Source organism: Poecile atricapillus, chromosome W (assembly GCF_030490865.1).
Source record: "Poecile atricapillus isolate bPoeAtr1 chromosome W, bPoeAtr1.hap1, whole genome shotgun sequence".
NCBI lineage: Eukaryota > Metazoa > Chordata > Aves > Passeriformes > Paridae > Poecile > Poecile atricapillus.
The window spans coordinates 61,690,042-61,712,001 of record NC_081288.1 but is presented as its reverse complement, the minus strand read 5'-3'; the positions used below and the strand labels follow the sequence as shown (position 1 = coordinate 61,712,001).

Genomic DNA, 21,960 nt, shown 5'->3' with positions numbered 1-21,960 from the left:
TTGATCTCTTATCCCAGAATGCATACGAGGTGGAAAGTTTGAAGTAGTACAGGTGGCAGGAACTAGAGACTAGGTTGTTTTGAAGGTATTGCAGATAATGATAGAGCAGAGGAAGTAGTTACCTGCTGTGACTGGCAAAGTAAAAGTACCCTGAGCAAAAGCAGATTAAGCATTCTCATTTGCTCTAGGTTCTGTAGAGACCTATTCAGAAGAAAAGGCAAAAAAAATCAAGTCAGAATATGAAAAGAAACTCCAAGCCATGAATAAAGAACTGCAGAGACTTCAAACTGCACAAAAGGAACACGCACGATTGCTTAAAAATCAGTCTCAATATGAAAAGCAGCTGAAGAAACTGCAGCAGGAGGTGACAGAGATGAAAAAAACCAAGGTATATTTCAGTAAATTGAAGTGTTGTACAATGAATGTTTACTGAAAATTGGGTTGAAATCTCCTGTGCATCCATGTACCTGATATCTCTGTTCTTGCTGTTACCTGCTTGGAAGTCTGAAAATAGAAGAGATGTGAGCACCAGGCTGTTCCTGGGGGAGAGAGGAGTAGCTTTTAGGTTTAATGAACAAAAATTAAGGTATCAAACATGCATGAGCTTGCACATTATTAGCTGTTATTCAGCACTTAGTGAAGAAGACATTAGATGGAGGAGATGAATGGATAAAAGCTTGTAATATACTGGAAAATGGCAATTTGAAGAGGAAACTCTATGGTTGGGGGAAGGGAACAGCACTTCAGTGTGAACAGCTTTTGTAAGTGTTGACTTCTTTACAGGTTCGCTTGATGAAACAAATGAAAGAAGAGCAGGAGAAAGCTAGAATGACTGAATCTAGAAGAAATAGAGAGATTGCACAGCTTAAAAAGGAGCAACGCAAACGAGAGGTGATTTGGCAGATAAAGAACTTTCATTTGAAATAAGCACCTGTCATTGTGATGTGCCTCTGCTTGCAGGCACGCACTGTGTATATGCATTCACTGAGGCAGGAGTGAAAAAACCTGTATATTTTCACCAGTGAAAATGCACAAAATTTGGTTTGATTTCCATGCAAACACAGTTCCTAGCTTCAGGTGATAAGTCTTCTCTTTCCTGTTGTGCTTATTGAGTATGTATATCAATGTTATCAGTGAATTAGTGAACCTTCACAAATTTGTTGCTACCACCTTGCTTGCATGGAATTATTCTTTTTGATAGAATTGATACAGTGAAACACTCTTGTTCTGTACTAGGAAGATCAAGGAACAATCATGATTTGAGTCTTCATGTCACAGAAGTTTTGCAGATTTGTATTAATGTGTAGAGGTTTTTGGTTTTTTTTGTTTATACACTGCAGTCCTTGTGAGAGATAATGGAAAAAATATCATGTGCTGCTTCTATTTTTTCACAGCATCAGCTCAAACTTCTGGAAGCTCAGAAGAGAAACCAAGAAGTTATCTTACGTCGGAAAACTGAAGAGGTACTGTGGTAAAACAGCAGTGCATTTTTGAAAATGTATTCCTGTAATTTAGACCTCAGTTTTGGGAGAGTTAATTGTGTTGTTGCACTGTGTTTCAGGTCACAGCCCTTCGTCGGCAAGTAAGGCCTCTGTCTGATAAAGTGGCAGGAAAAGTGAATCGGAAACTGAGTCTGCCTGAGCATTCCAGCCAGGAAGCAAGTTCTAGTGTGTCGGGTGAGCATGATGGCTCCAGAACAGCAGCACAGCAGAAGATGAGAATTCCTGTTGCAAGGGTTCAAGCATTATCTGTAACCGCAACAAATGGAACAGGGTAAGGGTTAAAACTTTTTAGGACTCTCTTACAAGAACTGAAATTTTTGTGGAATTTAAAGCAGATACTTTTGTGATGATACATGTTGCAGGAGCTGTTATTTGTCAAATGTTGTCAATTTAATGTTGTCATGTAATGCTCATAAAATGGGCATTTTACCATTATCAAATGCATTTCAGTTTTCTGGATTTAAGAAATAATATAATAATACAAAATGGCACTAAAGGGCAAGTCACATAAACTGGATTTTGAAATCTTAAGGGTTTTTAAATCTGCTCTTCAAGAGCAATTACCTTGGTGGTCCAATGCCAGCCATGTTAAGTTCACAGAAAAAATTGTTGGAAAATGTAGTTCAGTGTATCAGGTTTATTTGTGCTTTATCACTGTGGTTTGAAGCAGATCTCCTTGTTAAATAGGGACAACATCTCTGTGGCTTTTGATCTCAGTAGTGCATCACAAAGGATGACGCAGTGTTTGATACCTGTTTTTCAAGGGCAACGTGTTAGAGTGCTGTAGAGTTCAGGGCTGGGTAAGGGCAGCTGTCTGGTGCAGTGAAAACGTATGAGAACTTCTGCATGAAGTTTTTAAGTTGTTTGTGAAAAATATTCCAGCCTGATCATTTCCACATTCAAATTTGTAACTGGGCTACTTTAGACTAGCTGAATATTTCCCTTGAATGTATCACAGGAAGAAGTACCAGCGGAAGGCAGTGGCAAGCAGAGTTTACTCCTCAAAGGCAGCCAGGATGAAGTGGCAGTTACTGGAACGCAGAGTGACTGATATTATTATGCAGAGGATGACTATTTCCAACATGGAGGCAGATATGAACAGGCTGCTTACGGTGGGTGATCTGCTGTGAACTGTTGGCTGCCTATCATTGTATTAAAATAGGGAGCACTGCAAGTATGTTTGCTGTAAATTAATTGCTGTTATGGCAGCATTGGCAAAGTGGCTGGAATCTACTGCAGGCAGCAAAGACACTTTTGACTCCAGAAGGCATTTCAACCATGGGACTACTGTGCTTACTGAGAACAAAGAAGCACATTAATGACATCCTGTGCAAATAGATTACTGTATTCACCTGTGTAACTTCTTCCCATGGAAATCATGATATGTTAGTTAAACTGTAGCAAATAAAGGAAAACAAAAAGCTGTTTCAGTGTTCTAAGGGCTTACTAATTCCTTTTTTTTTGTAATGTTATGTCTTTGTGGAAAATAGCAACGTGAAGAACTCACCAAAAGAAGAGATAAGCTTTCAAAGAAAAGGGAGAAGCTCATCAAGGGTGGGGGTGGCAGTGAAGCAGATAGAAATGTCCAAAACATAAATGAGGAGATGGAATCAGTAACTGCAAATATAGACTACATTAACGACAGCATTTCTGACTGCCAAGCAAACATTATGCAAATGGAAGAAGCAAAGGTAGGTCAAATATTATTGCAAAAATGATAAAATGGGAACAAGAAAACAACTAATTGTGTTAGCCTTGAAAATATTCTCATTTAGAAATTAGTTCTTGTTTGTCTGTGTAATTATTGAGCCAGGAAGTAAAAACTGGTGAAAACTTTTATGTGAAGTTTGACATGAAGACTTATGCAGTTGATACCTGAGTTTTAGTGTCAATAGTGTTACGCATGCTAAGATTGCAAAGCATTTAAATGTCAAAGCTGATGCTTTCTAATATGCTGGCAATAAATTAATATAATTCTTGGGATTTTTTCACAATCTGACTGAGTTTATTCTTGCACACATAGGAAGAAGGAGAGACCTTGGATGTAACAGCTGTAATTAATGCTTGCACTTTGACAGAGGCTCGATATTTGCTTGATCACTTCCTTATGATGGGTATCAATAAGGTAATGTGCTAAGTGAAGTATGAGAAGTATGAGTCTGCTGGGACTATGGCAATGTGCCAAGTGCACATATGTTGTGCTGACGTAAAGACATGACTAACGTGTGTTAAACAAATCAAAGCTGGTCAACATTGCTGAGTCTTGCTGATTCTCAGTGTGAAGGCCCTTGAGATCTGTCGTCCTCTTCAACTTACTGCCTGTTTTTCTACTGGGGGTTCCCAGTAGAACCTACTTCACTGTATTAATTAGCTCGTGTTGCTCTTAAAAGAGCACTAGCATTTTGTAATCAAATAAATCTGGTTTTTAACAAACTCTAAAGAGAGCTCAAGATCTTTTTTTAAAGACTGGCTTAGCCACCTTTATACAAATATGAACCTCAGAAAATTTGTTTTAAGTTAGATGTTGATGCATGGCATACTTCAGTCTGAGCAGAGCCACAGAGATTCTTCTGAAAGTCTTGGGGGTGTTTTTTTTCATATTTTCAGAATAAGAATTTGGCACCTTATAGCCCTGTGCACACATGTGTCGTGTATGCTCTTGCTGCTGCTGTCTGTCTGGAGAATGGTACCCAGTCTCATTGAGTCAAATGGAAGATTTGAATGATACTGAAACTGTCTTTGGGTCCGCCCCCTGAAGGTCAAAAGAAGCCCCTGGGGTTTCTTTTGCATTCTTGATTCTTCACTATGTAAGAAATCAAAAAAGTTTGTGGAGAAAAAAAAAGGGCAAAGAAGATTCCCACAATTGCATTGGCTTCTGGAAATTTCAATGTTTTAATATTTTTTCAGCCCTTGGATATGTTTGAATGGATCTTGCAACAGAGTTAATGTGAGAAAAGTGCCTCTGACTCACTCTGTTAACAATTTCTCTTTATGATGATAAAAAGCTCCATTATGTGAAAGATTCTGTTATCTTTTTGTTTAGTAATTATCACATAGGAGAGCCAAAGGGATATTTTTTTTTGCAAAATTGGTCATGCCTACTGTTTATCCTGTTGTTGTTTTTCACCTACAAAATGTGTCTATTGATACGTAGCTTTATTTCAGTCAGAATGTAGTGTGTAAATTCATCGGGCTACACTTGTTACTCAAGCACTAGCACCCCAAGTCTGCTGTTTCCCTACAAGTCTTTGAGAAGATGTGTTGTACCTTCATTATTCCATATTGTTTCTTTTGGGATTTGGAAATCTATTTGGAAACCATTTCCTGTAAATTTCTTTGGCTGTATTTTCTAAAACTAAAAAATTCCCACCAATCCATGGATTGAATGAATTCTGTCATAAGTTGGGCTGAAAGAGCTTTCATTAGAAGCTGAAAGTTCACTGAGTGATTGCGTAGGAATGATTACAGTTCTGGGTCCCACCCTGTCCCACTTCCACGTCCCCGCTGTTCTTTGTCATAGAGTATCATAGGTAATAATTTTTTTAAAAGTAGTTATTTGTGAAAAGTGGAGGTTTTGATCTTTCAGGTGCTTGCTACCCTTAATAAATACAAAGACTCTGAATTGCACTTGGGAGTCATGTCCCACTTAGCCAATAGATACTTATTTGCAGTCTGAGGAATGCAAGTTAAAGGAATTCCTGATGAGTCTCTTTAAAAAGTGAAGGAAAGAAAAAGACTCTTTTGATACCTGATCTTCAGAATGTGAGAAGGTGGCTACAATGTAAACATTATTTGTGTTTGTAGTTTTTTAAAAATTTTGACAATTTTGATTTTGTAAAACAAAGGTTGTGATAAAACATTTGTCATCTTTCTCCTAGGGTCTCCAAGCAGCTCAGAAAGAAGCTCAGATCAAAGTTCTTGAGGGACGCCTTAAGCAGACAGAAATTACTAGTGCTACTCAGAACCAACTGCTGTTTCATATGCTAAAAGAAAAAGCTGAATTAAATCCTGAACTTGATGCTTTCCTGGGACATGCTTTGCAAGGTAGTTTTTTCATCTTGTTTTCTGAACAGTCAGCTGCATGTCATGTTTGCCTTTTGTGCATGCTGTACTGGGCATTCTAGACTATTTCTTTTCTGAATAGATGCTGTATTTTAATACCTTATACTTCACAATTGAGATGCATGTATGACATTTTTAAGTAGACCCTCTTGCAGTGAAATGTAGGAAATGAAATTTTTTTATTATTGAGATTTTTTAAAATTCAAACAATCTGCTTGCTATTTTTACAGTTTGGAATTGTAACTTCTAAATGTGAAATTAAAAAATTCAATCCTGTTCAATCATCACATATTAGGGATTTTGGATTGGCATCTTATGTTGTTACGGCATCTATTCTACTTCTCATGAGATGATACTAAGAAAAATTTAGAATACATTTGGGTACTTTTGTTTTATTTCTTTTTATAAATGGATATATTTTGATTGGAATGTTGCTTTTTTTTCCTTGTTGCTGTATTTACACAGACCTAGATAGCATACCACTGGGTAAGTATGTTTAGCTTTCTGTGTACTGTACAGCTGCATGAGTTACTAATTCATTCATGTTCACTAACTGATGCATCTTAGAATTTGTGAGTGTGCGAAATCTGCATGAACTATTCTGTAAACGTACTCATTACCATGAGCTTAAAGATCATTTCTTCCTTTCTGAAACCAGCCCTAGCTGTCATGGTAGTAGTTCTTGTAGTAGTTAAAAGTGAAGACAGTAAGCAGAGCTGTATTTCAAATTATAGCTTGGTGCTTGCAAACCCAAAGTATGTTCAGACTATATAATACTATTTTGTGATATACTACTGTTGTGAAAAATTCTGCTCATCTATTTAATTTTTTAAAAAAAGGCAATTCTTAACTTTTGGTTCATTTTTAACCTTTTGCAAATAGCTCACTTTGTAATGTAAACATTGTACAGAATGCAGGACTATATCTCACTTTTTCAATTGGGTTTAAGTTACTGACTTCACTGATTTCGAGATAAGTCTCTTGTTGCTGTTGCTTTAAAGGTATTCCCAAATTAATTAAGCTTATTTTCTTCCCTCAAAACAATTTGCTATATTTGGCACTTGAGAAAAATATTCCTGTTACCAGTGATAATTCCTTTTGTGTTGTCTTGTGCTATTTTTAATCACATTATGCTGTCCTGTGCTAGTTTGCACAGCATTTCAAAAGCACCAAACTACATGGAAGTCTATAGATCATAATCTAGAGATGGTGAGAATTTTGCCAGCTTCCTGTAAGATGACACCTGAGGATCTGTGTCTGGGGATCTTGCTGCATGCAGCCAGTTATGTTTATTCAGGAACCTCAGTGGTTTGTGTTGTCATAGAGTATCTAGAACAGGCCTTTAATGTGTGTGCATGTTCACCCCATTGCTGACAGCATTGCATTTTTTTTTTTTAGCTCTGGACAGGCTTTTACTTATTAACAACATTTGAAGCAATGAAAAACCACTTGCTAAATGTATTGAAACATTTAGTAGCTCTGTCATCAAATTTTTCGTAGAGTGTTATCTCATTAAAGAAGCTTTTTAACACTTTGCAAGCATGACCTGAGGCTTTTGGAGTATCTAAGCCACTCAAGACTCTGCTAATACTTTTTAGGAAGGAAATGCAGCTGAATAGGCTGCACTAACCGAGGTCCAAGCTGAAATCCCAACTGTTGGTAGTCTGTGTTTTGTAGATCACTAGTGACCAACCCTTTAGAGCTGCAGGGAGTTCAGACACCACTGTAGAGAGGCTTTGATGCTGGGATTGCCAGCTGGTTTGCAGGGACTCTCTTGGTGCAGGGCCTGACACAGTTCCCATAGGTAGAAGTATGGGTGGCAGCAGATCCTGAGATCAGTCTCACTAGGATGCCTGACATCTCAGTGGTAGAGCACAGAGAGCCCTATCTGTGCAAAGGGATTGCACTTCAGGGTGTTTGTGATTCACCCTCTTGATGCCTGCTTTCAGATCCAGTATCCTCAGAAGTTCTTAGCCATTTGAATGCACTTGGCTCCAAAAACATTCCCCAGTGTAGTTGTGCACTTGCATTCAAGTGTAGACAAGAAGAAGTTTCAGTCTGCAGAGAAGTACATCACAGGCTCAGATTTTGACTTGATTAGATTTTCAGTGTACATCCACCTTGGTGGATGAACTACCTGCTATTCACTATTCCATCTGGTCTTGTGAAGAGTAAAATGACCATGAAATTGAATTTTGCGTGTTGCTGAAGTGACTTCTCTTTGAGGAGTTGTGGGAGCTGCTTTTCCTTCCCACCTGTGATATATGGACATTCAGGGATGTGACTCACAGCCATCCATGCGCAGATTTTGAGAGGGCTGGTCAAATGCCATTTCCTCTGGGTGAACTGTGCTGGTGTGTGGCATTGTTCTGGTACCATCCAGTCACCGCTGCATGAGGATGAAGATGAATAATCAGAAAACTTTCCACCTGTTCTGCAATCATTGGTTTACTAGCAGCTATCCCTACAAACATTATTATCTTTACTAACTATTTCTCCTTTCATCTCTTCTCACTCTTGCAGAATCTTGTTCTTTCTACCTTTTTGTTGATTCTGTGCACTGGTTTCTATCTCAGGGCTTTGGGCATTCTTCCTGTGTTGAATTGCAGGCAAACTGAAGAAACTCATCAGCTCACATGACAGTGAGCCTACAAATAAAATCCCATCTTTTGTGGTCATTCCACACTTTAGACTTAGTTACCTGTAAAGGGAGATCATAAGTTCTTTATAAGGAGGGGATGAAGTAACATAATTCTAATAGGAATCCTATTGTTTTTAAAAATGCATTTATTTTAGGGATGCTGCTTTGTCTTACTGAAAGGAGTAATACTCTAAATCCCCACTTTTGTAGAAGGCATATAATAATAATAGCAATAATAACAACACTAATAATATTAAGTATTGAAGGGTTTTAATCTGGCCTCAAATCCAGGATGGAACAAAAAAACCCTGAAAATTCAGAGTGCTATTCCTTTGACCCTGGTTTCTTTAGAATGTTGTTGCATTTCTGATAATTAAGATTCCATTGTTAATACAGCAGTTGAGTAACTCTGAAGTGCATTGTTGGTGTTGGTTCTAGGTGGATGGTTTTAACTTTTTCAGGAAATATCTTTAGAGGCAGTATACACAAAAATATGTTCCTTTTCTTTTTTTCCATTCCTTCTCAAAATTCAACTGAAAGCTGCATATCTTTCCTCCCTTTCTCCAAAGCGTGAACTTGCACTTAAAACATATACATGGACAAACCTGTTTTAATATGGGTTACAAATATAGTGGTTCTGTGCATTGCAAATGGTACCTGCTTTTTGTCAGAAATTAAATGAACTCAGTGTCTCTACTAGTAAAGAGGAGGTGGAATGGAATTATGGAATGGAATCATTACAAGGTTATTTAATCCTTAATATAATCATTAATATTTCATGAGTATGTTCAAAGATAAGGGAATTTGCCTGCAAAAATATGTTACCTATGTCCTTGATCTGTGTCTAAAATGTATTATTAGAATAATGTGCAAGTTAGAGGATTTGCTTCGCCAGAAGTTTGGAACTGATTGTACATGTGCCCTTGACTCATTGTCTCAGCTTAATGTGTTGCACCGTTTGCATGCAGATGTTAATTGGATGTTTGACAGTGTTAGTGTGTGGCATGCATGCTGCCTTTGTCTTCTGTGGATAGGTCTGTGTACCCATTTTTGCTTCAGGAACATTTCTATTGAACAGCTTCCTTCAGAAATTAATCTATTTTTAGGAAGCGATTCTATAGTATTAAGTGGTAGCATCATCCTCCTTTAAAACAAATAATAAAGTGCTTGCTCCTTGTCAGCTCAAATGGTGGTGTTCTGTATCAGAGGAGGCTGAGCCTCAGCTAACTAGCTATTAAAAGAATAGAAAAGAATTTTCTTTCTCATTATAGCCAGGCTGATTCTGTCTTGGAGCAGGAAGATGAAAAAAAATGAGCAGAAAGAGACATTCTTATTGTCCATTGATTTACATCCCATATCTTCCATGCCTTGCAGATAATTTTCTTTGCTTTATCTGCTTTCTTACAGATTTCCTTCTAGAGTGGCTGTTTTCCTATCTCTATTGCTCTCCTACAGTAGATAGAGGACCATGTTTGGCACAGTATGCCTAGATGTATGATGTATTTAGATTGTATAAAAAAAAATTAATTTAGGTGTCAGGAAAATTCAGGGGGAGCTGGACAGAAAGTAGTCAAGACATTTTGAATATCCCCATCTTTTGTACTCTGTTCATCTACATTCAACATTGTCTGAGTTGTTTTGTATAGCACTTAAAGCCTTACATCCTGTTGTAGAGGGACAGACTAATGTTATTATTTTGGAAATTTTCTAGAAAATTTGGAAGATAGTACTGATGAGGACGCCCCATTGCACAGTCCTGGAACAGAAGGAAGGTGAGCAAATCTTTGTTACTACCAATTCTAGAAAAATTACTGTAGTTTCCTCCTTTTGTAATGCAAAATCATATATCCTTTAGAAAATATCTGTAACATTGTTTTATTATACTTTGCCCATGATTTCAGTAGAAAGAAGAATAAAATAAAAATACACATCTGCAAAAATATTACTTTCTAACTGCGATGCAATTTTTCTTTTAGTTCATTATCTTCAGATCTCTTGAAGCTTTGTGGTGAAGTCAAACCCAAAAGCAAGGTAGGATGTATGATGATGATGATAATTCTTCTACATGTCTTTTAAATGATTCTATGATTCTATAATAATTCAGAAGTTAATAATACCTTCTAAAGAATGCTCTTGCTTTGCCCAAGGGACTTAAATAAATTAAGATGTGCAAAAGGTGAACTGATGTACTTTTCATGTGATTTGTGTGCAATATGATTTTGTGTGACACTGCTCTCTAAGAAGCAATGATGAAAATAACTTCTTCAGTATTTTGGGGCTAAGTTATTAGAATTCCAGAAAGAGAGGTGTTCTTCCATTTACTTCCACCCCAAACTGGTGTAGTTTTGCAGATTAGTATTAGTTAGGCTACAGTTCAATGCTATTGCCAGCAGGAACTGTGAACATGCTTATTGTTTGCAATTTGTCACAAAAATCTGGAGGGAGTTTATGAAACAAATAGAAGTTTGACCTCCACAATCTTAATTACAGTTGACATTGGAGGAATATGTCTAGACTGACTGTAGTTTAATATTAATGGCATTGGGAACTGGAAACGTGCTGATGGCAATTTTGCTTCTGTGCTCACAGAAGCATAAACCAAGTTTGCAAAGTAAATAGAAGCTTAGCCTTTGCTTTTTCAACTGCAGTTGGCTTTGGAAGAAAACATCTGTGTTGGCTGTTGCATTATTTGATAACATTCCTTGGTTGCAGCTATTAGGGCTGTTTAACTAAGTGAGTTTGGTCTGAAAATGCTATGAAATAAACATGTCATTTTTGTAACAGCTCTTTTCAGACTGGATCTTTCTTCTCCATTGGTCTTTCTTTCCCTGAGGAATAGATCTTAATTTCACAGTAAAATCACAACTAACATGGATGATCAATTTTTTTACAAATTACTGTGTTGTACAAAGCTTAGCTCCTTTATAAGTTATCCTGTTGTTTTCAAATGGTTGAAATGCTGAATGAATCTTAATTCATGTGGATTTTTGAGATGGCTTAAACTAAGTAAGAAGCAGAGTTTGTATATGAGAAGAAGCATTGATGTTAGAAGTCATACCAATATAATCGTAGCTTTTTAAATTTACAATTTGCTTTATTCCTCTCTGCTTTATAACATTTCATTTGCATAAATTGTAGGTGAGTAATACTGTACTCACGTAGTATTGACAGCTGGTGAAAGGATATCCTTGAAAACCAGTTGTCAAATTGGTGTTTCATGCCATTGAATTTGAATTGCCTCCTCTGAAACCACTGCCCAAAAGCAGAGGTGAGCTTCTTGATTTAGTTTCCAAAGGCAGTTACCAAGTGTTTGAGGGGGATGCTAATTGCCAGCTAAGGATAAGCTTGAGTGTAGGACTCTTGGCACATACCATTGCACGTTTAAGTGGCAGTTTGTTTTCTCCCTGTCTCCAGGCCCGCCGGAGGACCACCACGCAGATGGAATTGCTGTACGCAGCCAACAGCGACCTGGTCTCTGACAGCAGCGCTGCAGACCCGGCCTTGGCCGGCTCTATCGCACCACTCGCAGAAACCCAGGAAAGTGGGGTGGCTGCTGACACACATGATACTGCTGCTAGGGACAGAGAGTTTATACCTCCACCATCTGGCTTACCTTCTAAAATAGGCAGCATGTAAGTTTGGCCACGCTGTACTAATTATCCTTTGCTTTTAAAAAAATGCATGTTGCCAATTTCTTGTAATGTGTTATTTTAACTTTTACAAGTGAGGTTGATATACTTGAAGCTTACTAAATAATACTGACAAATCTCCTTCCTTTCTACCATCACCATTCTAGAACGTGTAAATGCAGGGTTGTAAGTACTGTGGTTCTTACTGAAGATGTAAGCTCTGTTAAGTTGCTTTGTTGTAATAAAGTTATTGTAACCGTGTTCTATGTAGAGGGAAAAACCCTCTCATACCTTGAATAGTTTGCTGTATTAGTGCTATGGGAAATGCATATTCTAGGGAGGTAGTGAGAATCTGCTTAGAACAGCAGAGAGATTAAAAGAAAGCGACAAAACACAGTCCAAAAGCTTTATATAACATGGTATTTGTATATGGTCCTAATTATTAGGAAAAATCTTTCTGTAAGTTGTGTTGTGTGGGCCATGCTTAAAATGAAGAAGTCTCTGGAACAATAGAGTATGCAAGTAAAAAGTTGAAAGGAAAATATTAGACATTATGAATCCTCTAAATTCCTTTCTGTTTGCAGGTTGCACTTACCTGCAGAACAGTTTTACTATCTGAAAGTATCTCTTGATTCTAAACAGAACTCAAAATATTTTTGTCTTTTTACTTTGGGACCAGCAGATGTCTCTCACACGCACTTTTTTTCTTTTCACTTGCTCTTGCTGTTCTTTTTATACCTACCAATACCACTGCAGGTTATTAGCCATTCACTGCTAGAGACCCTTTTCTTGGCTTTTTAGGTACTAGCTCCTATGTTGCACAAGCTCATGTGTAAATTGAATGCACTCCCCACATTCAGGGATGTGGAAATCAGTGTCCCATAGCTATCTTGATGTTACAGGTTCTGGAGTTAAGCATCTTTTAATATTCATCTGTCCTATTTGCATAATATTTTTACACCAGTCTCTACCTAATATACATTTGCAATTTATATTTTTTACTATGTATTTCTGGCATGTGCTTGAGGTGGCAATCATGAACAGTAAAACACTGCTGACAGCAATTATTAACCCATGCTGATGCCTTCAGTGCAAATAGGATCTGCTTGGAAAGAATGCTCTTGAGGGTGAGCATAGGTGGAGAAAACCCACTTGTTTCAGCAGTTAGCCTGAGATGAGTAGACACTTTTGAAGCTTCAAGATCTAAAACATCAAGTGTTATGACCTGACATCCAAGACTCAGGTAATACCAACTTTTGCCTTGCTCCATCTTCTAGAATGTATCCGTTTATGAAAATGAGCCAGCAAAAAGGCAAAACAGGATTTTCCCAAAACTGTGTTCTTCAAGCATTTGCAAGTTACATATTGTCAAAAAATCAATTCAGTCAGCAGTAGGCATCATATATTGAATTGTTATTGATCATGTTTCAGTAGATAAGTGATCAAAAATTCTCACAATCACTCTGCAGTGACTTTCTCACTGCGAATGTGTATGTTTTTTTCAAAACTAGAACTCTTGCTGGTTTATCTGGTCATAGTTGAAGAAAGCTTGTCTTTGAGCCATCTGGTCTTCCCTTATGAGCCTGTGTGCCAGCATATCTCTCTTAGTAAAATACATTATTCAGGAGCAGATTGTGATCTTACCTGCAATAAATGTTTTCTCCATTGTGCCACTTACTTAAGCAACATTCGGGGATATAGAGGCTGTAGCAGTAATTCAAAATATGAATTCTCCAAGTGACAGAAATTAATTATATGTTTAGCTGCAAATTTAGGTGTCTGCATATGTACAAACTGCTCCACTCTGGAACTCCCCTCAGTTTTCTTAGGCCTGTGCTGATTCTATGGTCCTTGGAGAGGAATTTTTTACAAGGGCATGTGTTGATGGGATAAAGGGTAATGGCTTCAAACGGAAAGATTATAGGTGTACATGAGATATTGGAAGAAATTCTTTACTGTGAGAGTCAAGCACTGCAACAGGTTACCTAGAGGAGCTGTGGATGCTCCATTCCTGGCAGTGTTCAAGGCCAGGTTGGATGGGGCTTAGAGCAGCCTGGTCTAGTGGAATGTGTTCCTGCCTAAGAGAAGGGGGTTAGAACTAGATGATCTTTAAGTCCCTTCCAGTCCAGACCATTGTGTGATTCTGTTACTTATGGAGGCACCTAAATACATATGGCAAACAGTTAATTTAATTGGAGTTTTGTTAAAAAAATTGTTTAGTGCTATTGTCTTTGATATACTCAACTCATCTAGAGCAGCTTTTTCAGAGTATAGTTGTCTTCTGTAGCACTTGTGTCAGCTCTGTTCAGATTCTGATATCCTGGCAAATGTAAAAGGGCTCTGGAAAACTGGAAGTAGATATGTGTCCTGCTCCTTTTCTGTGAGGCCATTGACATCCTCCACCTAGTTTTTACACCTGTGCTTAAGAAGTTCATTCCAGCAAGATAGCTGTATTTTTATAATACCTACATACCCAGGCTTTCAAAAAGAATTCAGAAAATGATGATGATATTTATACCCTCTTCTGAGGATGTTCCACTGTGGAGTCCAAGATGGAAGACTCAAGGGCAGGTAGAGAGTGAACAAGAGAAAGTTGCCTCTGTGTCTGAGTATGCAGGATGCCAGTATGAGGCAGAGGAGCTTGGGTTCTGGTTTCTGGTTTGGTTTATTTAATCAAGCAGCTGCACAGTAGACGTATGAGCAGCCCTGGCAGTAGACACTGTAGCCTGTTTGTCATCCTTGCTGGAAGACCTGCCAGCCTGATTCATAGAATTTGCCTTGTAGCCTCAGAATTTTTGCATTCCTAAATGCATACTGGTCCAGCATAAAGAGAGGGGAGGGAGTGTGTCCTGTTCCATCTTTTTTGGTGTCCTTTGCACAGTATGCCTAGAGGTAAAGGAGCCCTACCTGGAAATAGGTGCTCTGGGCTTGAGGGAATTGGACCCACTTCCTCCCCTTCTTTTATAACTTAACTGCTAGGCTTCTGTGCCAAACCAGGCACCCGTCCTCCTTTTCCAGTCTCTTGAAGACTCTGTGGAGCTCTAGGGCTGACATGCAGTTCTTGGCATTAGGTCTTACAGTTCCTGGACATTGCAGTTCAGGTTTGTGAGCACTTGAGACTGTCTCATCTACTTCAGTCAAGTAGCTGTTCGTGGTTGTGCTGTCCATGTTAAATCATGTTATTCTGCCTTCCCATCTCCAGGTGGATTTTAGATAGCACAGACTTCCTCTCAAGGGAAACATGTAGAGAAGTTTGAGCTATGCATATTCAGAAGCTGTAGAGTTCTGAGATTGATGGTAGTAACCATGTCAGGCAGGTGGCCTGCCAAATGACCTTTATCTGCTTAATGGAGTTGTGTGGAGCAAAAACACTTTAAGAATCTGCTTTCTTGCTTTTAATGAGTGTTTCATATTCACAGAAAAAATCCTTCTAAATTCAAAGAAATAGGAAAAAACAAAATAAATATTGTTCTTGTGATTGCTCAACTAGTGAGAAATGGAAGTTCAGAAGAATGGAGACCACACAGATTTCTAATTTTTTTTTTTTTTCTTTTGTCTGACCGTGGTGAAATGATAACATTTGGGTGTCAGCTTTAATATTGTCCTCTTGATATTTTTGCAAATTTTAATGGGAAAGGAAAGGTTGGGAAAAAGACCACAGTGACTGTGAATTGGAATTGTTTCAAAGCAAGAACCAGAGAGACAAATGAGAGATAGAAAACAAGGGAGAAGGGAAGTGGAGTACAAACAAGCCATGTTGTAATCAGGTTGTTAATGGGAAGTACATTTTCTCACTTCCTAATTATCATGAATATGTTACTGCAATGTTTCATTTGTGTGTAAGAATAATTTGATTTCTCTCTTCTTCATGTCTGTAAATGGTCTATTGTAGATGCAAATCTAGAATCTGAAATTTAAGAATTTCCATTATCTTAATTTGGGATGCATACTCCACTGTATTTATTTTAATGAGTCTCTTTTATTATTGAATTAGTAAATCTCCTTTAATTATTCAGTATCTGACTCTATATGTTGATGAACTTTGAACATTAATAACTTGGTATATTTTTATATTCAAGTGTGAGAACAAGTTTATAATCCTTAAATTCAAGAGACACAATAATAGATTAAGTGCACTCTAAAATTTGAAGTCACACTGAGAGAATGACAGGTAATGTAAGAAAAGCAAGTTCTGTGAAGTGCCTTAGAGTGAGATAATGATTGCTCTTGTTTTAGTTCGAGACAACCATCTCTTCCAGAGAAGAAGATACCTGAGCCTTCACCTTTAGCAAAGAGAAAAGCCTATGAGAAAACAATGGAAAAGACAAAGACAAAAGAACAAAAACTGTAAGATTCTTTAAAATTTATTTCCTCCTGTATAATTTGAACTTTGAATTTTTTTGAAATATAGATGTATGTTTTTGTTTCTTTTCTTCCAGGACAGTTTGAATTGTTGTCAGTGCTAATATTCATTTCTCGGCTTATGTGTGGTTGTTTGGGGTTTTTTACAGGATTTTTTTCTGTACAAAATAACTCAGGAGCAGAGCCCTGAGAAAATGTCCTTTGGAGAATTTACAAATTACTTTTTCTTTTCTGTTTTTTTTTTTTCTTTTTAAGTAGAAGTCATCAATATTTCTAAGAGCCTTCAATTTTATAAGAATTTCTTCATTTTACTTGTGGGTTTTCTACCTGTAACTTTCACTTTTACCACTTAATCTTTGAACATTGTGCCATCTTGTACTCTGCAGCTTTTTGCCTTCTCTGAGAAATATCTGTAGCTAGTATTACAATCTTAATTATTTGCTTAAGAAAACAGCATCTAACGTTTGAGGCATGTTGCATTTAACTTTTCTAACCATTCGTAGCCTGTTAAAGAGGATGTTCTTTTTTTTTTGTAGCTCAGATTCTGGAGCCCCAGAGGCTAGTCTGTCACCTCCTACTTCCCCACCAAGCCGGCCCCGTAATGAAATGAATGTTTTTAGTCGTCTAACTGTTTCTCAGGGAAACACATCAGTTCAGCAGGATAAGTAAGTCACAAAGGGAAGCCTCAGTCCCCAACCAGGGAAATAAATATAAAGTGTGCTCAAGTTTCCAGTGTAGTGTCTGGTAGAAATGTTGCCCTTCTGCAAGACAGGAGGAGATCTTTCTCATGTTTTTGTGTAGTTTTCAAAGGAAATATTTTAAACTACCGTGGAACCACTGTAAAAATTTGAGAAAAGAAATTTCCTGCTGAACCTTGTTTCCTGTTTTCTAGGCTATGTCTGATATTTGTAGTTTTAAAGCCAAAATAGAAAAGAACAGTAGAATTCTTAGATGTTTGTGTATTTGTGTGTGTGTTTACACTCCAAAATAGATTTTAGGTGATAATTTAGGAAATAGTGCTTTTGACAGTCACTCAGTTGCTCCAGTGTTGCTCAGAGTGCTTTCACAACAGCATCTCAGAGGATGGGACACTGAAATGGCTAGAACACAGTTGTTTAGAGATCTTCCAAATGATGGAACAGACTGACTTTAGGAGGTGATCTGCAGGAGTAGATGACATTCATATCTTGTTTAGAAGAAGCAGAACAGAATTTTCTCACACTAGGCATCTGTTTGGGGTAAGACATCTGCCTTACTCCAAATGGCAGTGGACTTTACTTGACTAGAATCTCTATTACAGGTTTCAGCACTGATACAAATACCATGCAGTGCTTATGAGCTGCAACTCAGATTTCAAATAAGCCTTTATTTCTAAGTTTAGCAAGAGAAGAAATTGCTATTGTCTTTTTACACTATTATTTTTAATAAAAGTTTTTTTTCAGAGGTCTACAGCCATCACATACCAAGCAGTGGCTTGCAAGGTTTTCAGTAACTGTGTTTGTTACTTCTTTATCTTAGCTTACCTTTCTTATTTCTAACTCCTACCAAACCCTTTTCATTTTCTCTGAGCTGACTTTGAAGTCAAATAGAAACTGCTGAATCTGTGTGAGTTGAAAATGAAGGACATCTTAAGACATACTGAAAATCATCATGTCTTGGGGAAATATTGTCTTGTATATTTTCTTGGGTTTTAATTTTAAACATTTTTCAAACTGAGAGGTGAAGGATTTTGAACTTAGGATGGCTTCCAAATTGCTGCATTTATTTGAGTGGGCTATCATATTTAACATATCTCTATGACTAATATTTTGCATGTCTCTTCTACACTTAGCAGGCATTGATGTTCAGAGTATTTTTTTTCTTTTGATGTTCTCAACAAGCACTATCTTATGGAGGTTAACTTGGGCATCCATCTTCTCCTTTTAACCTTTTGCCTTTACTTCTCTAAGAAAACGTTGGGGAAATAAGAAGTGGCTCAGCTGATGTTACTCGTCTTCTGGAGCTGAGAGTCTACTGTAACTTACTGCTGAGAGTGTTATTTTAAGATAATTATTTTTTCTCCCCTACCCCCCATATCATCATGGGTTTGAGATATACCTTGAGCAATGCTGAATAATGTATGTGGATTTGCATTGCTTTTCTGAGTTGGCCGTGCTGTTGTTTGTTCTTCTCATATGGAGGCGTTCCTTTGCTGATACCTATATTCTTTCTCCTCACAATTCCACCACTGTTGATTGTAGGTCTGATGAAAGTGATTCCTCTCTGTCGGAGGTACAAAGGTACTCTCTCTTTTCTGTTTTCTTGGCATCTCTCACCAAAGTTATTCCAGTTCTTAAGACATATCATTTTGCTGCATGATTTTTCCTGATACCTGTGCATTGTTTCTCTTGCTTTTGCCAGAACATTAAATATCTGAGATTTTGGTCAAGCATGTCTCCCCCTCTCCTTTTTTAGGGTATTTTTGTTCATTGTTGAGCATGTCAGATATTTTAATTATAACTGAAGTATGGTGTAAACACTTCCATAGACACATTGTTTCTCTCTTTGTTTTCTTAAAAAAAAAAAGAAAATTAGGGGCAGACATTTTCTTATGTTTTATCTGCTTCTCTCCTTATTTTTTGTTTTTCTTTTTCCGTTGTATGCTTTGATCACTAAAAATTAAATCTTACCATAAATAGAAATGAGTAGTTTTTATTATGTCTTTCTGAGAGAATGCACAGAAGTTAAGAGATGAAAGAAATGTCGTCACTCATGTGCCTGTGGGTTAGGACTTTGGTACTCAGTGAAAAATTAGTTTATCTATAGAAGGCAGTCAAAGAACTGCTAATAATGTGATGGTGGCTTTGTCTGGTCATTGTAGCAGTTGTAGCATTTTGTCTGTAGATTTTATAACACTGCACATAGGTAGAAAAATAGCTCCAGGACATGTATTTTACATGGCTTGTCACAGAAGTGAGTGGGTGAGAACAGCAGGAAGAATAACTCAGTTCAAAGGCAGCATGATCCACTAGGGAATACTACAGAGAAAATCGTGTTCGTTTAGTGTGATGCTAGAAAACAAAGAGCAGAGACCTAAATTAATTAAAAAGCAAATTTTTCCTGTTTTCTTGAAAACATAAAATGGTGCAGATGAAAGATGAATGCCTTTCCAAAATGAGAAAGATAATGTTATACAATTTAAGGTGCTATTAATACTAGTAAAGGATATAGCAGGATTTCTGTGGAGTAATAAATTACATGAGCGAGGATGTCCTGAGCTGAAAAAATGTTTAAAATCATAATTTTAATGTACTAGATAAAACTAGCTGTCAAAAAGTTATCTTGTATCGTAAAGGATTTTTCCCTTTCTATAGCAAACTTCTGGACAATATTACAAAATTTTAAAATTTTCCTAAAGCATCTGATACTTTTGTTTTGATAGGATAGGGCTATGGTTTTATTCCTTTTCCTCACAGTTAGGTGTGTGATTCCCAAAAGAGCATGACAGTGAGTCTTAACTGCAAGCTGGCCAGGTCACAGCTGTGTTGCATGTGTTGGGCATTAATTTGAGGCTTTTCTACACTTCACAGAAATAAAGGGGCCTTTGTGTGTGCATGAGATTTTAGACTGCTAGTAATTTTTGTCTGGTAATGAATTGTGAGGCGTTTTGTCAGGCAAGTTAGTCTTTTTGCATCACCACAGAATTAGCTGAAAGTGCCCAGGAAGATTCCTCTGGGGCGTCAGCATTCCAATCATCCTCCCTTTTGAGCATGAGCAACGTGTTGTTGGGTACAGAGTGCAGCAGGAACCTTCTTCAGGCACAGAAGTTAACAGCAGTTCTGTGTCTGCCCATAGAATGCAGATGACATGAAATGCATGCTGAGTTTGGAACTGGCAGTGCACATTACATTTGCTCCATTTTTCAGACTGTGCTGTTTAGACTAAGATGTCTTATGGTTGATATTGGGCTTACAGAAGCTTTAAGTGTCCTGGTTTGTTCAGCATTATGCAGACTGCCATGTACCCAGCATTTAGCACCTGTTGTCGTTTGTTTGTGTATGTGATTAACCGATAGTCCAGAGCTGACACGTGTTGAGGCTGAATAGTAAAAATCCTTATATAGTTTATGAAAGGCATTCAGCTGTTCTGCCCTCATATCTAGGACCACTAGGTGAATTTTTTTCCCTACTTGCAAGTAAACTAATTTATCTGTGTCTATTAATATGCCCAACTCACATTCCTTTTTTTTTCTTTAGGGGGATAATTAACCCATTTCCTGCTTCAAAATGCATCCGATCGTCCCCACTTCAGTGTATCTATACAGCCGAGGGACATACCAAGGCTGTGCTTTGCGTTGATGCAACTGATGATCTTCTCTTCACTGGATCTAAAGGTGTTGGGCAAGCTCTGTGCACCTCTGCTGCCTACAAAGGCTGCTTTGAGAACTTGGGGTGTTGTGAAATTCTCAATTTGTGCTTAGTCCTGTAAACACAGTGGAAAATTCTAAGGGTCTGTTTCTCAACATAAGCTGAAGAAGGATTTACAGTAATTACCTACAGGTTTCTAACTCCAATGTGTAGTATTTGGCTGCTAACTGTAGTGGAAAACCGCAAAAAGCAGTAACATTAGCATTTGTTGAGTGAAATGATGGAAGCAGTCATGGTAGCATGTACACACATGCTATGCAAAGCAAAGTAACAGCTTCAGGGTAAGGGTGGAGGCGGGAATTGGAACACGTTTGGCTCTACTGCATAGAGTTTGAATACCCTTCATGCCATAGTTGGTTCTTTGAACTATCCTCTTCATCTGAGGGTGTCTTCTGCTCCCTCTGTGCATCTTGTTGCCTGTCCTTTGTTGCTATAAGAACTGTATGGCAGTTGTGGGAGGGGCCTGGAATTTAAGTTCCTTACTGGAAGCTGCCGTCACTCTATAAACTTCTCAAATTGATTGAAACAGTGTTTTGAAGAAACATTTTCATTCTGGCTGAAGTGAATTTCCATTGTCATTGCTCAGTTTGCTTGATACCACCAGAGGCCACCAAAGCTCAATCGTTACTTTTCACAAACACCTATTTTAATATTGCCCAAAGAGTGATTTTTGTATGTTGTGCTTCTTCTCTGGGCTTTTTCACATAAAGCACTTACGGCAAAGAATTTGTTATAGTCTTAGTTGTGCAGCTGAAACTATGGCTGACTTTTTTTTTCTGAAAGTGTCAAAGCTAAGATGAACTAGAGTGGCTGGGAAGAAGTTAATAGCTATTGGCAGGGAGACTCTCCTTTTCACCAGCTCATATAATAAATATGAAAATAATATATGAAATAAATATATAAATAATATATTTCATGATAAACCTTGAAATTTCAGGACATCCCTTTTATCCCTCTATTAGCATAGTTGACAACCCCATCAAATGCAGGTCTTCCAGTGCTAATATTCAGGTATGGTTTCTGTGGCTATTCTAACTGGCTGTTAAAAATACCAAATCACACACTTTGAGTGAGTTAGCAAACTTTTCATCCTTCAAGTTTTAAGCTAACATTTCAACATTTGTGCAAGTATATACAGTTGCAAAAAAGGACATTGATTTAGATTTTGTAAATACTACTTAGTTGATTTCTGTTGAGATTTTGAATTTAGTGGCTATGTGAGGGAAAAAAGGGCATGTTTTAAAATTTTATTTTACATCTAGAGTTGTATTCTAATGGTTTAGTAATTTTTTTTTTTTAACAGATGTTTGTAGATGTTGCAAGTATTTACTTTTTAAAAGTCATATCCTAGCTTCTTA

At 37.5% G+C, this 21,960-nt stretch overlaps 1 protein-coding gene across 10 annotated transcripts in view; it reads left to right on the top strand.

Annotated features, from left to right (window-relative positions):
• The window catches only part of LOC131591617 (kinesin-like protein KIF21A), an 86,441-nt gene that overhangs the window by 53,296 nt on the left and 11,185 nt on the right, over nucleotides 1-21,960 (top strand). For 2 of the 10 annotated variants that reach the window (XM_058862488.1, XM_058862484.1), the window contains 16 exons: nucleotides 189-388; nucleotides 784-891; nucleotides 1,395-1,463; nucleotides 1,562-1,773; nucleotides 2,461-2,614; nucleotides 2,993-3,193; nucleotides 3,526-3,627; nucleotides 5,381-5,546; nucleotides 6,030-6,050; nucleotides 9,917-9,977; nucleotides 10,182-10,236; nucleotides 11,620-11,837; nucleotides 16,071-16,181; nucleotides 16,733-16,861; nucleotides 18,437-18,475; nucleotides 20,432-20,568. In XM_058862488.1, coding sequence (XP_058718471.1) covers nucleotides 189-388; nucleotides 784-891; nucleotides 1,395-1,463; nucleotides 1,562-1,773; nucleotides 2,461-2,614; nucleotides 2,993-3,193; nucleotides 3,526-3,627; nucleotides 5,381-5,546; nucleotides 6,030-6,050; nucleotides 9,917-9,977; nucleotides 10,182-10,236; nucleotides 11,620-11,837; nucleotides 16,071-16,181; nucleotides 16,733-16,861; nucleotides 18,437-18,475; nucleotides 20,432-20,568 — 1,983 coding nt within the window. The remainder of the gene's footprint in view (nucleotides 1-188; nucleotides 389-783; nucleotides 892-1,394; nucleotides 1,464-1,561; nucleotides 1,774-2,460; nucleotides 2,615-2,992; nucleotides 3,194-3,525; nucleotides 3,628-5,380; nucleotides 5,547-6,029; nucleotides 6,051-9,916; nucleotides 9,978-10,181; nucleotides 10,237-11,619; nucleotides 11,838-16,070; nucleotides 16,182-16,732; nucleotides 16,862-18,436; nucleotides 18,476-20,431; nucleotides 20,569-21,960) is intronic. The other 8 variants (XM_058862489.1, XM_058862485.1, XM_058862487.1 and 5 more) reach the window with 6 other exon arrangements.